The sequence below is a fragment of the Zymoseptoria tritici genome, chromosome 12 (assembly GCF_000219625.1).
Source record: "Zymoseptoria tritici IPO323 chromosome 12, whole genome shotgun sequence".
Taxonomy (NCBI): Eukaryota; Fungi; Ascomycota; class Dothideomycetes; order Mycosphaerellales; family Mycosphaerellaceae; genus Zymoseptoria; species Zymoseptoria tritici.
In genome coordinates, this window is record NC_018207.1 from 1,257,858 (window position 1) to 1,279,389 (window position 21,532).

The 21,532-nt window shown below is 54.5% G+C and overlaps 7 protein-coding genes across 7 annotated transcripts; 4 read left to right on the top strand and 3 right to left on the bottom strand.

Moving 5' to 3' along the window:
* Positions 1 to 390: 390 nt before the first annotated feature.
* Positions 391 to 2,666, top strand: MYCGRDRAFT_77587 (uncharacterized protein; the record flags this gene model as incomplete). Its single annotated transcript, XM_003847973.1, has 3 exons — positions 391 to 760; positions 819 to 1,715; positions 1,755 to 2,666. 3 exons carry the CDS (start codon positions 536 to 538, stop codon positions 2,664 to 2,666), a joined length of 2,034 nt encoding a protein of 677 aa, XP_003848021.1.
* A 598-nt stretch (positions 2,667 to 3,264) lies between these two features.
* Positions 3,265 to 7,340, bottom strand: MYCGRDRAFT_97196 (uncharacterized protein; the record flags this gene model as incomplete). The annotated part of the gene is made up of 4 exons (XM_003848023.1): positions 3,265 to 3,687; positions 3,826 to 6,717; positions 6,891 to 7,106; positions 7,167 to 7,340. The coding sequence occupies 4 exons, from the start codon at positions 7,338 to 7,340 to the stop codon at positions 3,265 to 3,267; spliced, it is 3,705 nt and encodes a 1,234-aa protein (XP_003848071.1).
* Positions 7,341 to 8,001: 661 nt separating this feature from the next.
* MYCGRDRAFT_97197 (uncharacterized protein) lies at positions 8,002 to 8,682 on the top strand (the record flags this gene model as incomplete). The annotated part of the gene is made up of 3 exons (XM_003847974.1): positions 8,002 to 8,190; positions 8,253 to 8,439; positions 8,591 to 8,682. 3 exons carry the CDS (start codon positions 8,002 to 8,004, stop codon positions 8,680 to 8,682), a joined length of 468 nt encoding a protein of 155 aa, XP_003848022.1.
* A 1,043-nt stretch (positions 8,683 to 9,725) lies between these two features.
* On the bottom strand, positions 9,726 to 10,328 carry MYCGRDRAFT_106410 (uncharacterized protein; the record flags this gene model as incomplete). Its single annotated transcript, XM_003848022.1, has 1 exon — positions 9,726 to 10,328. The coding sequence occupies one exon, from the start codon at positions 10,290 to 10,292 to the stop codon at positions 9,867 to 9,869; it is 426 nt and encodes a 141-aa protein (XP_003848070.1).
* A 2,684-nt stretch (positions 10,329 to 13,012) lies between these two features.
* MYCGRDRAFT_50206 (uncharacterized protein) lies at positions 13,013 to 19,981 on the top strand (the record flags this gene model as incomplete). The annotated part of the gene is made up of 3 exons (XM_003847975.1): positions 13,013 to 13,322; positions 13,386 to 14,493; positions 19,768 to 19,981. The coding sequence occupies 3 exons, from the start codon at positions 13,013 to 13,015 to the stop codon at positions 19,979 to 19,981; spliced, it is 1,632 nt and encodes a 543-aa protein (XP_003848023.1).
* Positions 19,982 to 20,352: 371 nt separating this feature from the next.
* MYCGRDRAFT_50860 (uncharacterized protein) lies at positions 20,353 to 20,787 on the bottom strand (the record flags this gene model as incomplete). The annotated part of the gene is made up of 1 exon (XM_003848021.1): positions 20,353 to 20,787. A coding segment is annotated over one exon (435 nt), but the record flags the coding sequence as incomplete, so codon positions are not given.
* Positions 20,788 to 21,183: 396 nt separating this feature from the next.
* Positions 21,184 to 21,493, top strand: MYCGRDRAFT_50731 (uncharacterized protein; the record flags this gene model as incomplete). Its single annotated transcript, XM_003847976.1, has 2 exons — positions 21,184 to 21,296; positions 21,376 to 21,493. The coding sequence occupies 2 exons, from the start codon at positions 21,184 to 21,186 to the stop codon at positions 21,491 to 21,493; spliced, it is 231 nt and encodes a 76-aa protein (XP_003848024.1).
* Between the last annotated feature and the right edge of the window lie 39 nt (positions 21,494 to 21,532).

The following is a 21,532-nucleotide window of genomic DNA, read 5'->3' on the forward strand; positions in this document are numbered from 1 at the left end:
TCCACTTTTTCCTGCCGCCTAAATCTTTCACTTCACTCGTCGTTTCTCTCTGACTGCCTGACCACACTGCCTATTGCGGTATGCTTTCAAGGCATCCTTCCCGCCACAGCGCTTGCGGTCTTTCCCTTATCGACAAGAGCACGAGCTGCCTGATATGCCGTGCCACTGCGGGCAAACAGCATGGATCTCCGAATTCTGGCTCCTGTTTGGCTGGCATGTGTTTGATCTTTGGGCGAGCTCACCGGAGTCGGTGGATCTTCAGTTGAGTCATTGGTTGCAACTGGTGGTTGCCTTTTGTGACATGTGAATGCTTTGAGGCATGTGAGGTGGTATAAAGATTTCTATCCTGCTCTTTGAATCCTTTCGACTTCTTCAACCTCTTCGCTGCTTCACCTTTTACATCACCATTGCATTCTCGATACCTCCAGACAATCAATTCGGGATATAAGCGCACTACACACCATCAAACAACGCAGGCACAGCTCCTTGAACCATCACCATCACCATCACTTTCAACTTCATTCCATCCACGGCAATGGCGCGCACCAAGCAGACCGCACGCAAAGCGACTGGCGGACGAGCTCCTCGAAGGGGTCTTGGTAATCCAGGCATCATTAGCAATGGCACCAATGGCGCCGTCGAGAACCCAGAGCTCGACAATGACGATGCAAAGAGGCTGAAGGAGATCGAGGAAGGAGACATGAAGGCGGAGCTCAAGCACATCGATAAGAAGCACACCGAGCAGGGACAAGCATACTTCGTAAGCGCGTATGGCTTATACAGGTTAATCTGACTGCCCGCTAACAATATCATCGAAGGCCGAGACTGTCGACGAAGAGATCCCAGATCAAGTCAACTGGTGGAGCAAGTTTGCACTCTGTCTCGTCCGTCACATGGACAGGTCGAACAAGCAAGTCCAGCGCATCAGCCTGCAGATCAACTCTCAGCACCTCAAGGACATCCTCAAAGAGACTATCAACGACTTTCCCGGAGTGTCCTTCCAGACCAAGGACATCACCATCGATGCTCCGTACCGTGTTCTGTACCACTACAAGGATGAGCTCGAGAAGGTTGCCGAGAGCCTGGAGGATGAGGAAGCGTCTGAGCATCTGGAGCTGCTGCTCAACTTCATCGATGAGCAATTCAAGGACACCATCGAGGAAGCGCAAAATCTCAAGGACCAAGGCCTGATGTCATACGAGCACCTTTGGAGCATCTTCCGCCCTGGCTCCATCATCTACGCTCCAGTCTACGGACAACCACGTGCATTCACTCTGACCAACTACGCATACAGCTGTGACCCGCCGGGCTTGCAGCTTTCTCTCAAGTTCGTGGACTTCGACGGAGAAGATTTCGGCACACGCAGCACGATCAAGCTGGTGCCAGCATTCTCCGGCGCTCAGCCCATTAGCGGATTTGCCGCCTTGCCTATTGAGTATCACACAGACTCTCACGCACTTCATGCTAAGCTTGTCGACCGTGGCCGGCGCATGGAGCAGCATGCTGGGATGCACTTCCGCTCCTACACCGGCATCGCCTTAGAACAGACTCCGTGTGGCATGGATCGGTACAGTATCGATGGCCGTATTGTCGTGGACACCAAGACTTTCCACCGTCTTAATGCAAACTACGCATTCAATACCCAACCATTCCCTTCCTCGAACCGCAAAGCCAAGAATGGAGACGGCCTCTTCGACGATGAGAACGATGAGTACGTCGACGACGACATCGCCGATCTGGTCCCTGATGTCAAGCTCGACCTCGCTCCTCTCACCGACGAACAATGTCTCCTCGCCAACGCCACCGTCCGCGGCTTCAGCTTCACTGAGAAACGCTGGTTTGACTTCTTCGTCGACAAGCTTGCCCCTGCCGGCTGGGTCCAAGACTCCTTCTCGCAACTCGTCCTCCCCTCCGCACAGAAAGATCTCGTCCAAGCCCTGGTCGCCAACCACACCCAACAGACCCACGAATTCGACGACATCGTCAAAGGCAAAGGCAAAGGCCTTATCATGGTCCTCCACGGCCCACCTGGCGTCGGCAAAACCCTCACCGCCGAAACCGTCGCCGAGTTCTGCAAGCGCCCGCTCTACATGGTCTCTTCCGGCGACCTCGGCACCGACGTCTCCACCCTCGACGACCGTCTTTCCCGCATCCTCGACATGGCGTCCACCTGGCGCGCCGTGCTACTCATCGACGAAGCGGACGTATTCCTCGAACGCCGCTCTCTGCACGATATGCAGCGCAACGGCCTCGTGTCCATCTTTCTCCGCGTGCTGGAATACTACGAGGGCATCCTCTTCCTGACCTCCAACCGCGTGGCCACATTCGACGATGCGTTCAAGTCCCGCATCCACGTTCCGCTGAAATACAACAATCTGACGGTCGAGTCGCGGGAGAAGATCTGGAGGAACTTCTTGGGTAAGATGGAGGATGTGGAGAAGGCGGAGGTGAGTGATGAGGAGGTGAGGAAGTTGGCGCAGGCGGATATCAATGGCAGGCAGATCAAGAATGTGATTCGCACGGCCAAGTCGTTGGCGGAGTTTAGGGGGGTGAAGGTGGATTTGGGGTTGTTGGAGCAGGTTGTGGGGATTCAGATGGAGTTTGAGGAGCAGCTTGTTGGTGAGGAGAAGGGGGAGGAGGGGAAGGTGGTTGTTAATGGTCGGTAAACGTACAGCAAGATTTGGGAGCGGGTTTGGTGGGCGAGATGACATTGCTGCTTTTGGATTTGAGGTTGGTGTGCTGAGAAGCACAAGGCTGACGATGGCCCACGATTTTCCTTGCTGCGAGTAAATACAAATCACGCATGAACATGAGGTGTTGGCTGCCTTCACCTCGCGCAGCTCCTTGTTCACCTTGTCGAGCTCTTCGCGTGCGTCGTCCAGCGCCCACTTCCAAAGTGGAGCGAGAGCCTTGTCCACCTCCTCTGTGGACTTTGCTTTCAGAGCGGGCGCTTCAGCGAGCCTCTCGTCCTTTGCGTGGACCAACAGTGCCAATAGCCGGGCTTTCTTCCCTTGGTGTTTTTCGGCGTCTTGGAGCGTGCGAGAAACTTCGGCTCGATCGCGATCGAACACGTCGTCTTTATTTTGCTCCACCGCGATGAAATCTCCAACCTTGGTTTACAAAGCTCAACATGCCCGATATCTGTCGTCGAGCCCAAACGCTCGCGAGCACACTCTTCGTACAACCCAAGCCGTTCAAGCCATCAACCCGACCTCGATCGACACAGTGCCCTCCCGCCAACGAAGAGCCCCACCCCTCCTTCCTTCACCCCGAATAAACGGGCTGATTCGGCGTATCCAAAAACTCATCCTTACACTTATCCCTCTTCTTCCTCTCATGATGCCCATCCGCTTCCAACCAGAAGTCCGGCAAACACCCCTTCTCCGACGCGCGATAATGTCCCGTCGAATCGCCATTCGAGCAGTAATTCGGGAATCTGACATCGTCCGGGAGATGTTTGTTCACGTGCGTGTGGAACCAGTCGTCGGTGCACTCGTAGGGGGTTTGCACCGGGCAAGGGGCGGGGGCAACGCGGGTGCCGACGAATCCGTGGGGGTAGTGGGTTGTAGGGCAGGGGGTGGGCTTGGTGGATGTTGATGTTGCGGAGTTGTTGGCGGGCAGGGAGGCTGGGCCACCGCCCGTGTCGATGAGGACTGTGACTGTTGCAGCGGGGGCGTTGGGCGCGAGCTGGATGCTGGAGTTGGTGGCGATGACGATCCAGGTGGCGTTGTTCACGACGGTGAGGCCGGTGATGGTGCTCGTGTCGAAGGTCGTTGGGGTTCGTTGAGCGATTGTGTCCCCTTCTGTTGTCTCGGTGGCAGGGACTATCATGGAGTGCATCATGGGGTTGCCCAGGTAGAAGAGGTCGAAGAATCGGCTGCGTTGTGTCGGATCACTCATTTGCATGCCTGACGGTACTGGAGAGCATGGCAGCTGGTAGTCGGTCATCGATTGAGCTGCCGCGTCCCAGGTGGAGGTGAAGCGCGCGGGATGAGGGCATCTTTTCTCGTCTTCCAGCATCTCGATGACGGTCACCAGGAGCATGGCTCCGGTGACTGCCCATCCTATAGGCCCTAGAACCGCGGAGACTTCGCCAATGAGCCCGGCTAACGCGCCTCCCATCATTTCCCCTAGGGACCCAGCCACGACGGCTCCTTCCTCGACGCTCTCGCTTGCGATCGTTGAGACGAATGAAGCTACTTCAGAACCTGCGTCAGAAGCTACGTCGGCGGCAATTGCGTCGGCGGGAGCGCCAGCCTCGGGGAGTGCCTCGGGAAGTGCCTCCGGGAGTGGGTTCGGTTCACCGCCTGGGGGAGGTGACACAGGGTCGCCACCGCCGTCAACTCCGGGTGGGCCGCCTTCTCCTGTCGGGGGCTTCTGCGGTTCGTAGCCAGCCTCCTTGGCATTCTGGATCGCCTTCTCGCGGCTGAGCTTTACATGCTTTTGTACATCTTCCGGTAGCCATCTCCAGGGCTTCGCCATTTCCTCCCACACCCTAGCGTTCTCGGCGTAAGACGGCGCCTCGTCTGGCAAAGTCCTCATTGAATCCGAGTCGAGCGTGTGCTTTGTGGTCTCCTCAAACTCTACCTGTTTCCCATTCGGATCGCCTTTGATGGATTTACCTCCCGGATGAACTGCATCACCATTGAGTAGTTTCCCTCCTTTGCTGAGATTGGACTCTCTCATCAGCTTCTCCGCTTCAGCAAGCTTCGCCGTCTCGATTTTTTCCGCCTCTCGGATGAGTTCCTGTGCTTTGGCAAAGTCTTCTGCTTCCAAGCGTTTGGCTTCCCCCGTCAGCTCGCGCACCTTCTCGCGAACCCAATTCTTCACCTGATCGGCGACTGCCTTATCCTTAAGATTCTTGGCCAGTGGCGAGCCATCGATCACGTACAGCGCTTGGCCCCAGCTGAAGCCATGAGAAGCTTTGAACAGGAACTCTGGCTGGACTCTGACAGCAGTCACAAAGGCCTCCTCGGCGCCAACAGGTCCATCCAATTTCTCATACCCGGCGGAAGGGTCGTTGACGTCGAATGGTTTCTTTGGCTGCTGGCAGTCGGTCGCATTGCAGCCTTTCGGAAGCGGGAGGGAATAGTACATTTGCAGGAAAGGAGAGTCACGCACAGGCAGACTGTCTCCGGAAACCATCACAGGAGCATGCTCGCCGCTGTCCATTGGGGCCGCACGCATGATAGGCCGACCGAGACTATCCATGTGCTCTCCAGCTTTACCCCCAGATCGGATCTGAAAGGCGACTTGCTTGGGGTTATGACGGTCGTCTGTCGGATAGAAGGCCGGCATGTCTTTGCCGCGGAGAGAACCACGCAATGGAGCTGCCTCGTTGACTGGCATGATGAGTCTTGTCCTGGCAGCTGGCTGATTGAGAATAACGGTCCCATTGTCAGTGTTGTTTGCGGTAGGGCTGACGGAGTTACTGGCAGTGATGTTAGACTCTGTCCCGTTGGCAACCACCGAGCGCTTGACGACAGCATCCGCATCAGGTCGCAAATACTGCCACGTTGCGCCAGTCGTCGGCTTGAGGGATCCGGATAGTCGAACGAATGGATGGCCGCCGAAGAAGTTGAAATATACTCGATAGCCCTGCTCATAAAGTGCTGGGTCCAGGGCGAATGTGCCGTGAGTGTCCATGATCAGGGTAACGGTGATCATGCGGCCGATCAACGCATTGAATGATTCGGTGTAATAGAATGCCGTGGTGCTCATATCCGCCACCGCACGCATTTGTAAATCCATGCTTTCTGTAATTTCGTCGACGGCTCGTCGTGCTTCTGGCATCCAGTTACCATGTTCAAACACGTCGTGGTTGATCATTTCCAGTCCGGCCCAGAGTTGCCCAGGCTTGGAGAGAGTGCCTCGGTTGGCCGCTACCAGGATTTCACGAAGAATGCTGCGTTCATGCAACACTCCGGGCTCCATGCCCGCGTGAAGAAGGGCCACGGTATGCGTCAAGAGGATCTCGTGGGTACTGCATAGAAACTCGTCGCCCGTGCAAGTCTGGAAATAAAGGAGCTCCTCCAGAAAGGTAGTATTGTGCGGAACCTGGTTACTACCTATGGTGGGCGTATGGATCGAAGCCTTGTAGTGCTTCAGGGCGTCCTTGAACTTCTCCTCGCTGTGTTCACCGAAGTGCGGCTTCGTCATCATGCTGCTAAAAGTGGCGATGCGTTTGGCGGTGTCCTCGTCGTCGAGGATGCTGGAGCCCATTATAGCTTTTCGGATCGAAGCAATCCGAATGAGAGCATTTCTGGCCACCCTCGAAGACCCCTGATCGAGCTGCTTGATGAAGCAGGTGTTGTCGCATTGCTTGTCGGGCTTCATCGACGTGCGAATAGTTCTCATGACGTTGCCGACTTCATCTTGGATACCAGCAACAGCGAGGCTGCAATCCGCCTGGGGGAGGCACTTTGACTCGAATCCAGGGTGTGATCCCAAGTAGTCGTTGAGAGTCTTCATCACGACGTGCGAGAAGGTCTGGTACATCACCTGTTGCTGAATCGGCCAGGTGAGAGGGGATTCGTCATGCCTCATGAGGACATCACGCCCTCGAACGTTTGGTTCAAAGACTGTTGGCACGGAATGTTCGCTCGCCGCGGAGACTGCGAGATGAGGGTTCTTCGCAGAGAGCGCAGTCACAGCGACTGCGAGCACTGAAAGTAGCAGCATGGTCGGTCGTATGCCGAGAGAGAGTGCTTGCGATAGCTGCCGAAAGAGCGTGGAGAGATGTGACGTGCGTTCTCTCCGGGAGTAGAAGGAAGAGAGGGAATTCCAAGGCGTAGGAAGAGGAAAGGGAGGTCTCGAGGCGTAGGAAAAGAAAAAGGAGGTCTCGAGGAGTAGCAAGTGGAAGCTAGGTCTCGAGGAACAATATGACTTACTTCGTGCGGGCTATGCTCGCCAAGCTTACTTGTGATTTTGAGGACGGTCTCCATAGCTTCACCAAGTCCCACTGTTTTCACGACGGCAGCATGTCTACGTTCGTCCTGCGATTGAACCGGGATGTCGTTATGCCATGGTCCAAATGTTCGCTCTCCAGTGCGCCTCTTGCACAGCTGTTCCTCAAATGGAAGCGATCCATGCTTGATGATTGGGTTCTGGCAGAGGACCAGAGCTCACGCGGTGATGTTCCATGGCTTTAATGCGATGGCTATTACATCAAAAGTGCGAAGTTGCGGCATAATGACATGGCTCGACGGTCCAGGAACCTTGGGAGAGGCCGGACCGAGGCCGTCTTGATCGCCCGCATGGCATTCCGTCGGCGTCGCATGGAATGGTTGCAGAGCCGTAAGTCCATTTTGCCGGCGTCTGTGGCGGTTGAGGAAGGTCATCGGGGCTTTCGAAGTGCGAGTGCTCGTACTCGAAATCTCATAGTGGAACGGATGCCGCCGGTGGTTTCCCAAGTCTCAATGCCATCGTTTTTAATGTCACAGGCTGCAATACGCCCGCTGAATCGAATTGTTGGAACAAGCAAAAATAGATTGAGGAAGCAGGAACCGTGGGAGTGAGGTCCGAAGAAAAGGAGAGGACCAATTTAGCGTGCCCAATTGTGCGGGCAGAGTTTGCAAGCGTGGCGCTAGCAGGTGAGTTCAGCCTCCGGGTGCCATTATCCAAGTTCCTTCTGCCATCAAAGAATTATGTTGCGGTCACGGAGACGGTCACGCTTTTCTTTGGGTCCTTCACTCGATACCCAAAGCAGTGCGACCGACAATGGGGGCAAATGGCTCGCAGTGGACACCCAGCTCTGCTCAACGATCCAAGCATGTAGCCGAGTACGCTTTATCGAAACCGGCTTTCAATGGCTGAAGGTCGACTACACTCATTGAGATGGAACCATGTACCACAAGTCGAGAATAGCGTGGTTCACCAAGTCCAAGTCCAAGAAAACCGTCAGACTTCAGCGAGAAGAATCGCAGACAAAATATTTCTCGATCATTCTCCTTCCTCCCGCTCCCGCTCCCTCTCTCTACTCCTCTCCACCATACTGCAATCATGCGCATCCACACAGCTTTCCTATTCGGCTTCCTCATCGGCTTCATCAACCACGCCTTCGCAAGTCCCAGTCCCAAAGACAAACCCAAAGATGACGGCCGCCACGTCAACACCAAGTGCGGCAAGCACGAACCGGGCTGCGGCCATGCGGTCTCGAAACACAACGAGATGAAGCTCAAGATGTTCGACGTACGCCCCCTCCATCATCATCAGGCCCAGCCGAACGAAGCAGCTCGCTGACGTATTCGTAGGGACTTGACTGCACAGGCAAACAAGTCGGCGACGACGCTCATATCGAGAAGTACGAATGCTACCACTTTGTTGAGAGGCCGAGGGAGAAACTTTCGGTCAACTTTTTGTTGCCGTTGAGTAAGGTGCAGAACCACTGCGATGTAATCTTCTACGATGGAAAGAATTGTCATGGGAAGGTTATTGATTGTGAGTAGCATCTCACGAGTTGTGTTGGTGAGAGAATGCTGACCAGGTGGTTGCAGTGATTTACGGCAATCGCTCTGAGGCATATAATGCTCAGTCGCATTGCCTCGTGGTTCCGTGGCTGAAGTCTGTGATGGTGAGCAACTGTATGTAGTTGAGATGGTGGCAGATGGGTGGAGTGATCGTACGGACTACGGAGTGATCGTACAGAGTGAACACTTACGATGTGCTCCGAAGAGCGCCTGAGCTGCCCCATGAGCTCGAATCTGTCTCTTCGATTCTCCAGGAAGATAGCAGCAGATCCGTCTGGAGTACATCAGCACGCACGAGATCACGCTCCCAATCAGAGTCCAAGTCAAGTTCTTGCAGCCCACTCCGGCATTGAAAACCATGCTGGCAACGCGGATGTGACCTTCCAGCATCGATCAATACCCCGACTTCCAAGTAACCCAATCATCCTCAAATTCCCGCTTCCTCGCCTCCTCGCGTCTACGCGTCTGCTCATCCAATCTCCTCTCCGTCGCCAACCGCCCTCTAGCCTTCTCCGACATCTTCGCTTCAGCCTCCTCCTGTCTCTTCCTTCCAGCGTCCGGATCCTTATCCGCGACAACGCCTGCCACTCCTTCAGCACGGCTTCTAGTTCTTGCTTGGCCTGCCCACGTTCAATCTCGGTCGCCCTTGCGGCTTTGTATCCAGTCATCCTCCCGTCCATCTTGGTCTGGATGTCGGTGATTTGGTCGAGTACTGCTTCTGACGCTGTAGTTGGGTCGAAGAAGTCTTTGTGTCCTCCCCAGATTTTGGTCAGATCTCCACGGAGGAAGTCGACAGCTGCCCGGCGGTCATTCACTGCCCAGTGACTATCTGAGACTGCCCGGTCGGCAGCTCTTCCGAGGTCAAAGAATGTGTCATTTACGTCGCCGGTGTCGAAGGAGGGAGTCTCCAGGCCCCATGTTGTTAGGAGCGGCTCGATGCGGGAAATGTATGCTTTCGTCTGGTCGGGTGTAATGGTGGGTTGCTCCAGTGTATTTATCTGTTGTGCGCGCATCGAGATGCAAGATCGCCGCCCGCAGTATCCGTAAGTTTGGTGGCGCCGGCCTAGACCTGGACTGCCAACGCTCAGCTGATGTTGTGTGTGAGGGCGTGCAGCTGAGCAGACGCAACCTCGTCAACAGGCCGTAGCCCAGTCGAAAGCGTCTTTCAGTCGTCGCCAACGAAGGACTTGCGCGGAAATGCAATTCTCTTTTGTTGAAGTAGCTACGTACAGTAATTCCGATCCGGCGCCAGGGCGGACGTGTTGCTATCAAATTCCTGCAAAATGGCATATGCACATCGTCAGCATAAGTAGGGGGTATATCGTTCCGTCTTCCTTCTCTTCCCATCACATGGCCCTTCCAAAATCCAACAACCACATCCTCACAATCTCATGCCGTTCACATCAATCCACCCAGAACCAGCTTTCCCAAGCCGCCCACCTCTGCCTTCAATCCTGTCCTCGTTCCTTCTTCCAGCTCCCGCACCGCATTGACAACTAGTACCTTCCGAATCGCCTTGTCCGCCTTCACAAACTCTGCTCCAACCTGTCCATTACACGCTTCTGGACCCGTGATCAATTCCAGTAGTTTCGCATACGTGTCGATCAACGTGTCGCATAGCGTGGAGAATGTAGTCGCGAAGTCAGGTTCGTACGGTAAGTGCGGCGTGAGAAGGAAAGCGAATTCGTGATTTGTCGGGTTGATTGGAGAAGTCAGGTCCATCGCTGACGGGGATGTAGCTTCGGCTGCACTCGGACTGGTGGCAGTGGAGGAGAAAGAGGTTTGTCGCGGGATTCCGAGGAGTTCAGCTTGTCTCGCCTCCATACTTTCCACAGATGGCGTGGGAGGTGCGCCGAGAGAGGCTGACACAGTGGAAGCCCGGCGCGTGGATTTATTCCTGTGCCCGCCTAGGCCCATGCTCGACTTGAACATGGCGCCCATTCGTGTTTTGGAGAGGGTGTTTCCTGAAGCATCGAAGCCGGAGAGGTTTTGGTAGGTTTCGAACTCGTGCAGGAGGGAGGTGAGAGCTTTGAGGTATTCCAGTGGAGAGGCCGAATTCAAGTCCAGGAGTGCCGGGAGGGAGTAGCCCAGGATGAAGTAATTTGTGGCGCGCCGGCCGAGTTTGTGGGGCTGCAGCGAGGCAAGCTGGGAGAGCGTGCCAGACGAATAGTGGTATGTGGAGAAGTGGAAGATGTCGCCGGTGTGGAGGCGTTGGAGGTAGGTTATGGTCGCGATGCGTTTGGCTGAGGTCTCTTGAATTTGAGTGTAGACGAGGGAATTCGGCGTAGGTGTTGGGCCGGATGATGAGGCTGGAGGAGGAAGGAATGGGCGTGGTTCGCGGGTGAAGCTAGTTTGCGGTCGGAGAGCGTCGGAAGGTTGCTGTCGAGGATGGCCGCCCAGCGTGGGGGCGTTGATCGAGGGCGCGAGCATCGTGGTGGAGGAGCCAGGTATACCGCCCACACCGTCGAGGTAGATTGCAGTATTGCGATTGTTGGAGATGCTCTCGGCCGAGCGAAAGCGATTCAGACCTCTGGACGTGAGGGAGATCTTATGCCGGAGAGGCGGAGGTGCTTGTTGTGTGTATTGTGAATCGCTGAACTGCGAAGGTGACCCGTCTCCTTCCTTGTCCGTCTTGCTACCGCCTCGCAGCGGACTTCCGACCTGTCGGAATGATCCTCCACTGCCCGCACTGTTGTTTCCTCCACTGCTATTGTTCCTCCGATGTGATCGCAGACTCACACTTCTCCTGACGTTGGCAACTTGATCCGTCACACTCGACAGACTCAGTATGCTGCTGTCCCTCTTGTGTCCTGATGCCTTTCGATTCAATGTGCGGTCCCCGCTGCGCGTGTCTCCTGCGGCTGACCCTGCGTCTCCTGCTACCGAGTTGGTGGGACTGGCATTGCTGCTTCCGTAGCTGCCGAGGAGATTCGGGGTGGAGGAATTGGCGGTGGAATTGGCGGTCGGGGCGGGATGTTGGTGTCTCTTGCCCGTGAGACGTTCGACAAAGGAAGGCATCACTTCCGCGGCATTGCAGGGCAATATATGTAAAGGATCCCAGGTATATTGGGGGCCTTGGAAATGAGGATTGATTGGTTGGAGTGGAGGAGTAGGTGTGGATGAAACGCGGTGAATCGTTCCACCAGGGAGAGCGTGGTTCCACCAAGGAGAGCGAGGACGCGATTGGAGGTGGGGAAGCCAGGAGCAAGCCTTCACTTCGAGTTCCAACCTCACCTCCTCCGTCCTCCTTCTCACCATCACTATTGTCAGCTTATCCTCTTTGGTCCATCAATCTTCATGGCGGCCGTCGTCAGGCTTCATCACTGTTGTTGTCATGAGGGAGACTCGTACCGTGAAGGAGTATGCCCGCATCGTGTCACAAAGGCGCCCGTCGGGCAGCCGCTTCGTCCATCCCAGCAGACTTGCACGGCAAGGCATCCGGTTAAGTACATTACATTTCCTTCTTTCTCATGTGATCGTCTCTGTTCAGTGGTCAGTCGTTCGGTTCAAGACTCTCGTTGACCGGCTGATCCGTCGGGAGTGCTGGCGAAGCATGCAAATTTCATCGTACCACAATATGACTGTAACGTCGCTGCGGAGAATTATCGGTGAACATTTGCATAAAAGCCAGACTGGCGATGGAGAAGGTCACTGTTGGCGGCCGTGGGATGAGGAACATCTGCATATCGTGAAAGATCTGCATGGAGGTGCGGTGTGTGTGAAAAGCCAAGTGATGAAGGTCCAGCGTTGAGGACGAAGTGTACGCCTTGCGATGCAGCGAGTGCGGCAAAGTCGGCGAGTGAGGCGGCGGATTATGAGCTTTGGAGACTAAGTGGTGCTGAGTGCATGAGCACCGAAGGCTTGTCGTTGTCGACATATCAAGGTACGTGGCACCAAACATGTACTGTCAATGCGAATGCTGAATATCAGAATGTGTGCGCAGCCCGAAACCAATTCTCCTCTACCTGCACGGACGACCGACCAATTCCAAGGATATATACAAGAAATTTCTGGCCGTTCTCACCGCAACTTACGAGAACAGACTCAGAATTGGGTTAAGTCGGGATAGGAGTTGCGGGAACTCACTGGGAAACTGTCTTCATTAGAAGGCGACGGTGATTGAGCGCTTGCGCTCTAAAGTCGGTGGACTCAAAAACACCCTCTTTTTGTTTGCTGGTTGGATACCGCAAGGTCGTCGGTTCGAGTCGTTGAGTTTTTGGTTTTGGGGAGGCGAGAAGGGTGGGTTTGATGGTCTTTTTGCATGGGTCTGGAGAATTGCTGACTTCTCCTACGCAGAACATCTTCATCTCAGATCAACGAGTGTTCGAGAAGGGGCGCGATTTCGGGAACGGACGCCCGCATCTTCATTCACGCGCAGATGCGTGGACCCCTCTAGCGCAAACGTTGGCGCAAACGGCCCACGCCCGACAGGACTTTCTCATGTCTCCAAGCCGCTTCGGACTAAATCATTTCTCTCCGTGGGCAGTCAACATCATCGACGATACGGATGACAAAAGATGGATTCGACAAGTGCGCAAATTCCCATGAAGGAGGGTTATGAGTGCGCATCCTGCCATCAATACGGGAATCTCAAGTGCAAAGCATGCCACCTGGTCGTCTACTGCGGACGGAGATGTCAGACTGCACACTGGAAAGAACACAAGAAGTACTGCAAATCGCCATTCATGAAGATCGACTGGCAGCCTGAATGGACCAAGGGACACTTTCTGCTCGGAGCTGCCGAGCATGACGAGAAGCAGCATTTCTATGGCAACATGCCTGCCTTTGATATTGTTCAGCTCGCATCCAACGAAGGCGAGGACTACCAAGGCGATTTGCGGCTGCTGTTTGCAGGTATGTTGCCATCTCACGCTGCCCGGGTTCGCGCCTCGGACTAACATCGTATACCAACCCCAGCCTCAGGAGACCTCCGAAACGTGGTGAAGACGGTAGCTTCGCTTCCTGAGCATTACAACGGATCGATCTCCGTGGCGATCAATGACAGAGACTTCGCGATTGTTGCTCGCAACATCATCATCTGCCTTATTGCTCTGACGGTGCCGGAGGACAATGCCGTTGACTGTATGATGCATCTCTGGTTCTCCACGCTCATCACACAAGAACATGCAAAGATCCTCCGTGAGCTGCAGCTCTTGGTCAAAAGGGGCATGAGCAAGATGAATGCGACAGTGATCGGAAATGGATGCGGCACTTTCAACATGGACTTGATGGACGAGGATTGGGATCTTCTGCTGGACTATTTCCAGCCACCGAATGGTCTGTCAGCTGCGCAGGCTACACAACGACGCAAAGACGCCACGTCCGGTCCTTCCTGTCGACCGCGCCAAGAACGCGAGATGTGCTGGCAGCTACCAGCTCATCGTATCGCGAATGCGCGCTATTACGACGACGGCGTCTTTCTGCCTTTTGGGTCAGACCGCAAAGCCTTCGACGTGCCAAATCCTACGTTCTTCCAATCCGCTATCTGGCCCGTCAACGCCCACGCGGACATCACCGCCGGATGGTCTTTGCAGGAGATCATGGCCCAAAATTCCTGCCCAGCGACCAATGACCTCCATGGAAAACTCTTCTTCCTCATTCGAGATTTGCTCATCAAGTTTCACCGCCGTGTCAACTCCCCGACTCAGGCCACCAATTTTCACTTTCTCCACATGGACGCCATGGCTCTGGACGACCACCTCACGAACGTGTATTTCGACCGCATCGAGGTTTCCAACACCTCCGATTCCGCATACATTGGCGTGCCGAGAATGATCGAGCATTTGGCGCCACTATTGCAACCCCGCAGTGTCAATCCCCACGCCACCCTCATCATGCTGTTTATGAAGGCCATCTTCGAAGCACCCTCCCTTCTCGCGAGGGGAGACCATTACGACGCTGAACATGAGCTGCTGAAGAAGTACAAGCCTGGGCTGTCGCAATACACCGCGTGGTTTGATGTGAATCTGATGATGAATTTCCTGGCCTCCTTCATGTTCTTGGACATGGACAAGTTCTTCGATGAGTAAGCTCCTTGCTTGCCCCTGCCTGCTTCTTTCAACTAGCTAACGGTCTCGGGTCCACAGGTACATGGTTGTGCATGACTTCGAAGGCATCGCTCAACGCAGCTATCTATCGGTCCCGCCCCATGGCGTTTCCATCAAGAAGGAGAACACGATCGTCGAGAAGTGGCCTTTGCGATTGAAGCTGCAGCCCGGAGAGCCCGGCGCGCAGGAGGAGTTCGAGATCTTGCAGTCTCAAGTGGGATTCAATCCGGAGCGATACGTGGAGTGGAAGCGAAGTGAATGAGAGCAATGAGTGAACGACGTCTTGCGGATCGGCTTAATTGTGCTTCTGGTTTGAGCCTGGCTTGCGACTGCAAAATACCGCAGGTGGGATGAGATCTTTGGGAACGCGGCTGCGGTCATGGTATCAGCGGTCGATTCAGCGTTTACGCTGCTTGCTGAAGCAGAGAATCAGTACACTCCATTCCGACAGTTGCAGCAGGAAGCAGGAAGGCACGATTGCGTCATTGATCCAGGTACGTTGCTTTCGACTTTCAGCTTGTGATGTTCGTTCGACAGCAGCTGACGGATTGGAGACTGTGATAGAACTGCTGCCTCCGCCTGTTCAGAGAGGCTCATGATGGTGTAGTGTTCGCGACGACGACAAGATCCGGAGCGTCACTTGCAATGGCACCAAAAGCATAGAATTGGCGGCTTGAGCACGAACAGGATACAGCAGAATGTCGACACATCGATTTGTGCGCTATGTCACTGCGCGGACTGGAGCTTCGAGGTATGTCCAAAGTTTTCTCCTATCTTACTTCCTCAATGGCTTTCGAGCTCATTCACGTCAATTGCAATTCACCTGCGATGAGCGCACATGCTCTTCTATCAACAGGTGAATTCCTGGCGGAAGGTTCGAGGTGAAGCGCATGCAGGTGTCACACAAATTGTCTGAGCTTCACATGCGCAAACGCTAGTATTGTCCTCCCTCATCTTCAACTCACAACTCTTTCTTCATCATCAACTTCGACTTCGTCTTCGTCTTCAGCTGCGACTTCATCGACTCTTTCATCTCCGTCAACCATCATCCATCACACCAGACTCCGATCTCTCACACCAGGCCGCGATACCACCTGATGATGGAGTCACCGGGCAAGCAATGCGCCTCCTGCCACCAATACGGCGCACTGGTATGCACCAACTGCCGGCTTCTTGTGTACTGCGGCCGCGACTGTCAGAAGGCGCACTGGAAGGAGCATAAACAGCACTGCAAGTCTCCGCTCATGGAAGAGAGCTGGCAGCCAATATGGGTCATCCAGCAGCAAGTGCCTGATATGGGGGATGGCGAAAAGCCGGCACAGCTCTTCGGCGGCATGTCGCTTTTCGGCGATTTCCCGGCGCTGGACATCCTGCAGTTGGCAGCCAACGAAGGCAATGCGTACGATCGAGATCTCAGCCTTCTCTTCGCCGGTAAGCACCTCACTGTATCTCTCCCGATTTACTATGCAGCCATTGACTCATTCGCAGCATCTGGTGACATGCGTAACATGCTCATGTCTATCACGTCCCTTCCCAACGACTACACGCGGACGACCAATGTGGTCATGAACGACTCTACTAAGACCAACCATGTTGTGGTTCGAAACATCATCATCACTCTGATCGCCCTCGTCGCCCCTGACGATGACCGCGCAGTCGACTGCATGCTTCATGTCTGGTATTCCGCATTCATCACCGCCCAAGATCGAGAGCTTTTGGAGGAGAAAGTTCGCCCTCTGGTTTGGAACGTCGTGAGGCCAGCTTCCGACAGCAATATTTCCCTGACGACAAAGTTGGCGTACACATGGCATTTCGGTTCCAGTTCTTGCAAGGTCGAAATGCAGAAGGGAGTATGGGACTGGCTGGTGTCGTCCTTGTGCAGGTCTCCAGGACTTTCAGCCGCACAAGCCCAACGCGCCCGCGCTTCGATCACCCATGTGGAAGCCCGTCAGAATTTTGTTGATAGGCACTACGTGGCTTTGAAGCCTACAGCTCGAGTCTGTGCACAGCGTTTCCGCGATGATGGACTTCTCCTTCCATTCGGATCCGACCGGCGGGAGTTCAACGTTCCCAACCCGTGAGTTCCTGCGTGTGTCTTGTGCGACATTGGACTGACACTTCTTCTAGGACGCTCTTCCAGTATGTGGCGGGAGTCCAATGGCCTGTCAAGGACGACGCCGACCCTCTATATGCATGGGACCTGCAGGAGGTCACAGACATCGATCTCGGACTAGCGACGAACGACCTGTACGGGAAGCTCCATCACCACGTCAAGAACAAGCTGACGCAGTTCCGTCACCGACTCGCGACGCAGAAGTTCGCTTTTCATTTCACCAACGTCAGCCCCGAGCAGCTTCCGACGGTGCTGAAGTCCCAGCACTTTGATCGCATTGAGACTTCCGATACCGCCGATGCCTACAGGCTGGGAATTGCTCCGGTCATACTCAGGTTGGGCCCACTTCTTAAAACTCGCAAGGAGAATCCGCATGCAACCCTCATTACCTTCTTCACCAACGCCGTGCAGCGGATCAGCAATGAAGCTGTCGACATGGAACCTCGCGTTCGGGAGGGAGCTCAAGCCTTCAAATACCTACCGACTCCGACGATAATGTTCGATGCGGCCACGGTGAACGCACTGCAGTCGTCGTCGCTTTTCCGCGATTCGGAGGAGTATTTCTCGAGGTACTACCTTCCATTATTCCTGTTAACCAGAACTCGCTGACTGTCAAACAGGTATATGGTGAAGGCCTCATTCGCGAAGCTGGAAGAGGTCTCTGGGGACTTTGTCGAAGGAGGACTGTCGATGAAGAAGGAGCACACGATCATCGAGAAGTTTCCTTACGGGTTGAAGATCCCCTTCGGACAACCCGGCTACCAAGCAGAGTTCGATGCGCGCATTGCCGCCCGTCTTTCTGGAGGAGAGCGCTACGTGGAGTGGAAGAGGAATGCATAGGTTGGAAAAGGTGACAGATTCTGGTAGGCTGAATCTTGGCGCTTGTTTGGATACCAACGAGAGGTACGAGAGGATCGAGGGAGGATCTGGACACGGCTTCACGAAATTCACATCGATCGCGCGTTGCTTGATGCGCTGATGCTACTCGGGTCAGCATATGCGAACGACACAGAGGACTGCCATGCTTATGTCAAGGCTATGATCGAGACGGCATGATCGAGACGGCATGATTGGGACTAGGTCGGTGCTGCACCTGATGGTTTAGTCACATTCTCTTTTATGTCTCTCACAAACGTTCAAGTTCATTTCTGATCTTTTCCACACTCCTTCCAGGTGGCCTGCGGGAGCCTGCATGGAGGCCCGCGCCACATGTCGCACAAGGCTAGCGCACCTTTTTTTCACGTGCGCAAACACCGTCACTCCTCTCTCAAGTTTTCGATCGACTCACAAACTTCTCCTTCCCTGGAAACTCCATTCTCCTCCCCATCGACCTTCATCAACATCACCCATCATCTATTCACTGTCTGGATGGAGACTTCGACCTCGACACCGCCGGTCATGGCTGGCCGAGACTGCGCTTCCTGCCACAAAGATGGAAGCCTGGTTTGCAAGAGCTGTCAGCTCGTGGTGTACTGCAGTCGAGATTGTCAGGTTGCGCATTGGCAGAAAGAACACAAGAAGCACTGCAGGTCTCCTCTGATGAAGCTGAATTGGCAGCCAGATTGGATCAAAGAGCATCGCGCGCCTAATTTTGCGCACCCTCCGTTGCATAAGGACAAAGACGGCATAACTCACGAAGGCTACCGTTGGGGTTCCATACCGGCTCTGGACCTGATCAATCTGCCCGCACACGAGGGTGTGGACTACAAGGGTGACATTCGTATTCTCAGCGCCAGTACGTTCTCTGCCAACTAACAGACTCACAATACCTTGACTGACCACTTCACAGCTTCCGAAGATATGGGAAGCATTGTCAAGTCCATTGCTTCGCTCCCCGAGGCGTACACAGGTCACACTACGTTTGATATCAACGAGTTCCATTTCGAGGTTCTAGCACGCAACATTCTCACCACACTTGTTGCATTGACCACGTCGAATGAAGCTCAGTCCGTCCACTGCATACTGCATGTTTGGTACTCTGCGTTCATTACTCAGAATGACAGGGACATCATCACCAAGAACGTTCTTCCGATCATCGCTGAGGTCGCAAACGAGGTCAAACATACATATGGCGAGAAAGAGACCGACACGATACTCACAAAGACCTGGACCTTTGCATCGACTTCAGGACCGCACGATGTAATCATCGAGCTGACGCATGGTCAGTGGGTCCGTCTGCATTCTTTCCTTGAGCAGCCGCAAGTGCCACCGGGGGTCCCCAACGAGCAGCGCAAGGACAAATGCGATCTTCAGATCTGGCAAGACTTGCGCAGGGCTTTCACGTACTCGGACACTCGTCCAGATGCTAGACACCGACGCTTGTTCGGTCTGGCCCCGACACTTCGCGTGTGTATGGATCGTTTCATGGCCGACGGACTCCTGCTTCCGTTTGGCGCCAATCGAGACGAGTTCGTGATTCCGAATCCGTAATACCTTCCCTTGGCTCCTCTCGACCAGCTCTTTGACTGACACTTGTTTTCAACAGGACATTCTTCGACACTCCGTGGTGGCCCTTCGTCGAGATGGCCGATCCTATCACTGGCTGGCGCATGTCGGATATCATTAACACCCCTTTTGCCGCTGGCAACGACATCTACGGCAAGACTCACGACCACATTCAAGGGTGGCTCTTGAAGTTTCATCGTCGCCTGCGGTCCCACCGCATCTCTTTCCGCTTCACATGTCTAACGCCTGACCTCCTGACCCAATACGACAAGGCTACCGAGCTGTTTGAGTCGTTTTCCCGGATTGACACCGGTCATACCGCCGACAACTTCTTGATGCAAGATCTGCAAATCGAGACTTTGATCGCTGTTTTCGGCCCATTGCTGCAAAGCCCCACAGAGAATCCTCATGCAACTCTCATCACACTCCATCGTATCGCTGTGGACCTGATGGCCGGTCAGGGCAGATTGCCAGGTCAAGATGTGAAAGACAAGGTCTACGCCGCGGAGATCTGCAAGCCCGAACCCCCAGAGGATTGCTCGCCGCTGGTATTGCGGCACGATGCTAGGTATGAGACGACTTCGCACTCTTTCCGCCACGCTCGACCCGACATGGATGTGTGGTTCAATGAGTAAGTTGAATGCTTGCTCCAGTCTCTTCGATCACACGCTGACTGCCCGTTTCTCCGGCTCAGGTTCTTGAAGGTTCACGAATTTGCGAAAGCTGGGAAGACTACTGGACTCGCAACCGTTGGGATGAAGATGAAGAAGAAGCACACCATCGTGGAGAAGTGGCCAACGAAGATGAAGCTCAAGCTGGGTCAGCTCGGAGTCAAGCAAGAACTCAAACTCCTCCGAGCTTCAGGCCTGCGAGGTGACGAGCGATACGTGGAATGGAAGAGGACTTGATGAGAGGGGTGACACTCTTTACGAGGGCATATCTTGGCTGTGCGAAAGTGCGATGAAGGAAATGTGAGCAAGATGACAGCTCAAGCGAGCACTCAGTCCCATCAGGCTGAATGATAAAGAAGGCTCTCGCGGTTAGGTCGAAAGCGCGCATGGCCAGGATAGTTTTTAATTTCTGAACGGACTGCGAATTGACAGCTCCGTCCCAGAGAAATTGCATCACACTTCTCATTCCATCGTGCGTGTGTACAGCCAGATATCCGTCCCCTCCGACCCGCACTCCAATATGAATGCAATCGGGTATCATATTCGACCTCCAAATCATGCTCCAAACGCCATCGCTAAAAGTGTCACATCATCCATCATCCAGCATTCTACCCCAACTCCACCCTCTTCCCACCCCCACCCACCTCATCCCCATCCTCCACCTTCCTCTTCTTCCTCCCTCTCCCCCGTCCCTTCTTCCCACCCTTCAAATCCTCCTTATCCGCCCCTCCCACCTCCGCCAAATCCGCCAGATTCGCCGCACTCTCCTTCTGCAACCCATCCATATCCACCGCTTTGCGCGCATTCTTCATGAACTTCTCCCGGAACATGTACTCTGACACCCTCCCTAGAAGCGCGGGGTTCTGCCGGAGGACCCATCGGAAGTCGTCGACTTTTATTTTTTGCCGGCGCGAGTAGGATGCGCAGAGGGCGGCGGCGTGGCAGGTTTCGATGATGAATTCGGTGAGTATCTCGTCGAGGGTTGTGACGGTTAGGGGGAGAGGGTGGTCGGTGTCGCCGAAGGCGTAGAGGAGTTGTTGGACTGGGAGGGGAGGTTAGGAGGGGTGGGGAGATGGGGAGGGAGGGGACCGTACGGTCGGGGTTTTGGAAGACTTGGCCTTTTTGGCGCGGACGTGCGCGTGGTTCGGCCATGATTGTGGTGTTTTTCGAGGTAGGAGGATGTTCGTTGCGAATGTGGTGGTCGTTGTGCTTGAGGTGAAGTGCAGCTCGAACCGAAGCACGTGACATGTCCCAGGACTTCTGACCCTGGCACATTCACTCAACGCAGCAGCCACGTGTAAGCGACTAGACCTCATTCACATCAAACATTCGCCTCACATCCCATCAAGACGCTAGAAAGAACCAGTCGAACGATTCAGCTTGCGACGGGTAACCTCATACCTCGATACTATACCAGCCGCCGGACGAGAATCTTAAACATGCTCGGCATCCTCAAATTCCAGACCTTCCTCCTCGTCGTCCTCCTCTTCATCTGCTCCTGCACATATCTCCACGGCGTTTTCCCTACCTGGCTAGATAGGAACAAGTCTGGGTAAGTAATGATCGCCTCGCCGCATGAAGCCGGCGGCCAGGGAGCTCACAGACGCACCATGCTGACCTGATTCTCGCAGACCTCTCGGAACATTCTGGCGAGCGGCTCGTATTGGAGAGCGCTTGAGCCCGTATGTCAGCTTGTGCTGTATGGCTATGGCGGTAGGTTTGGGACGAATTGCGAGCTTAAGGGAATGAAGCTGATAGAGATTCTGCAGGTGAGCTTGCTGGTGCAAT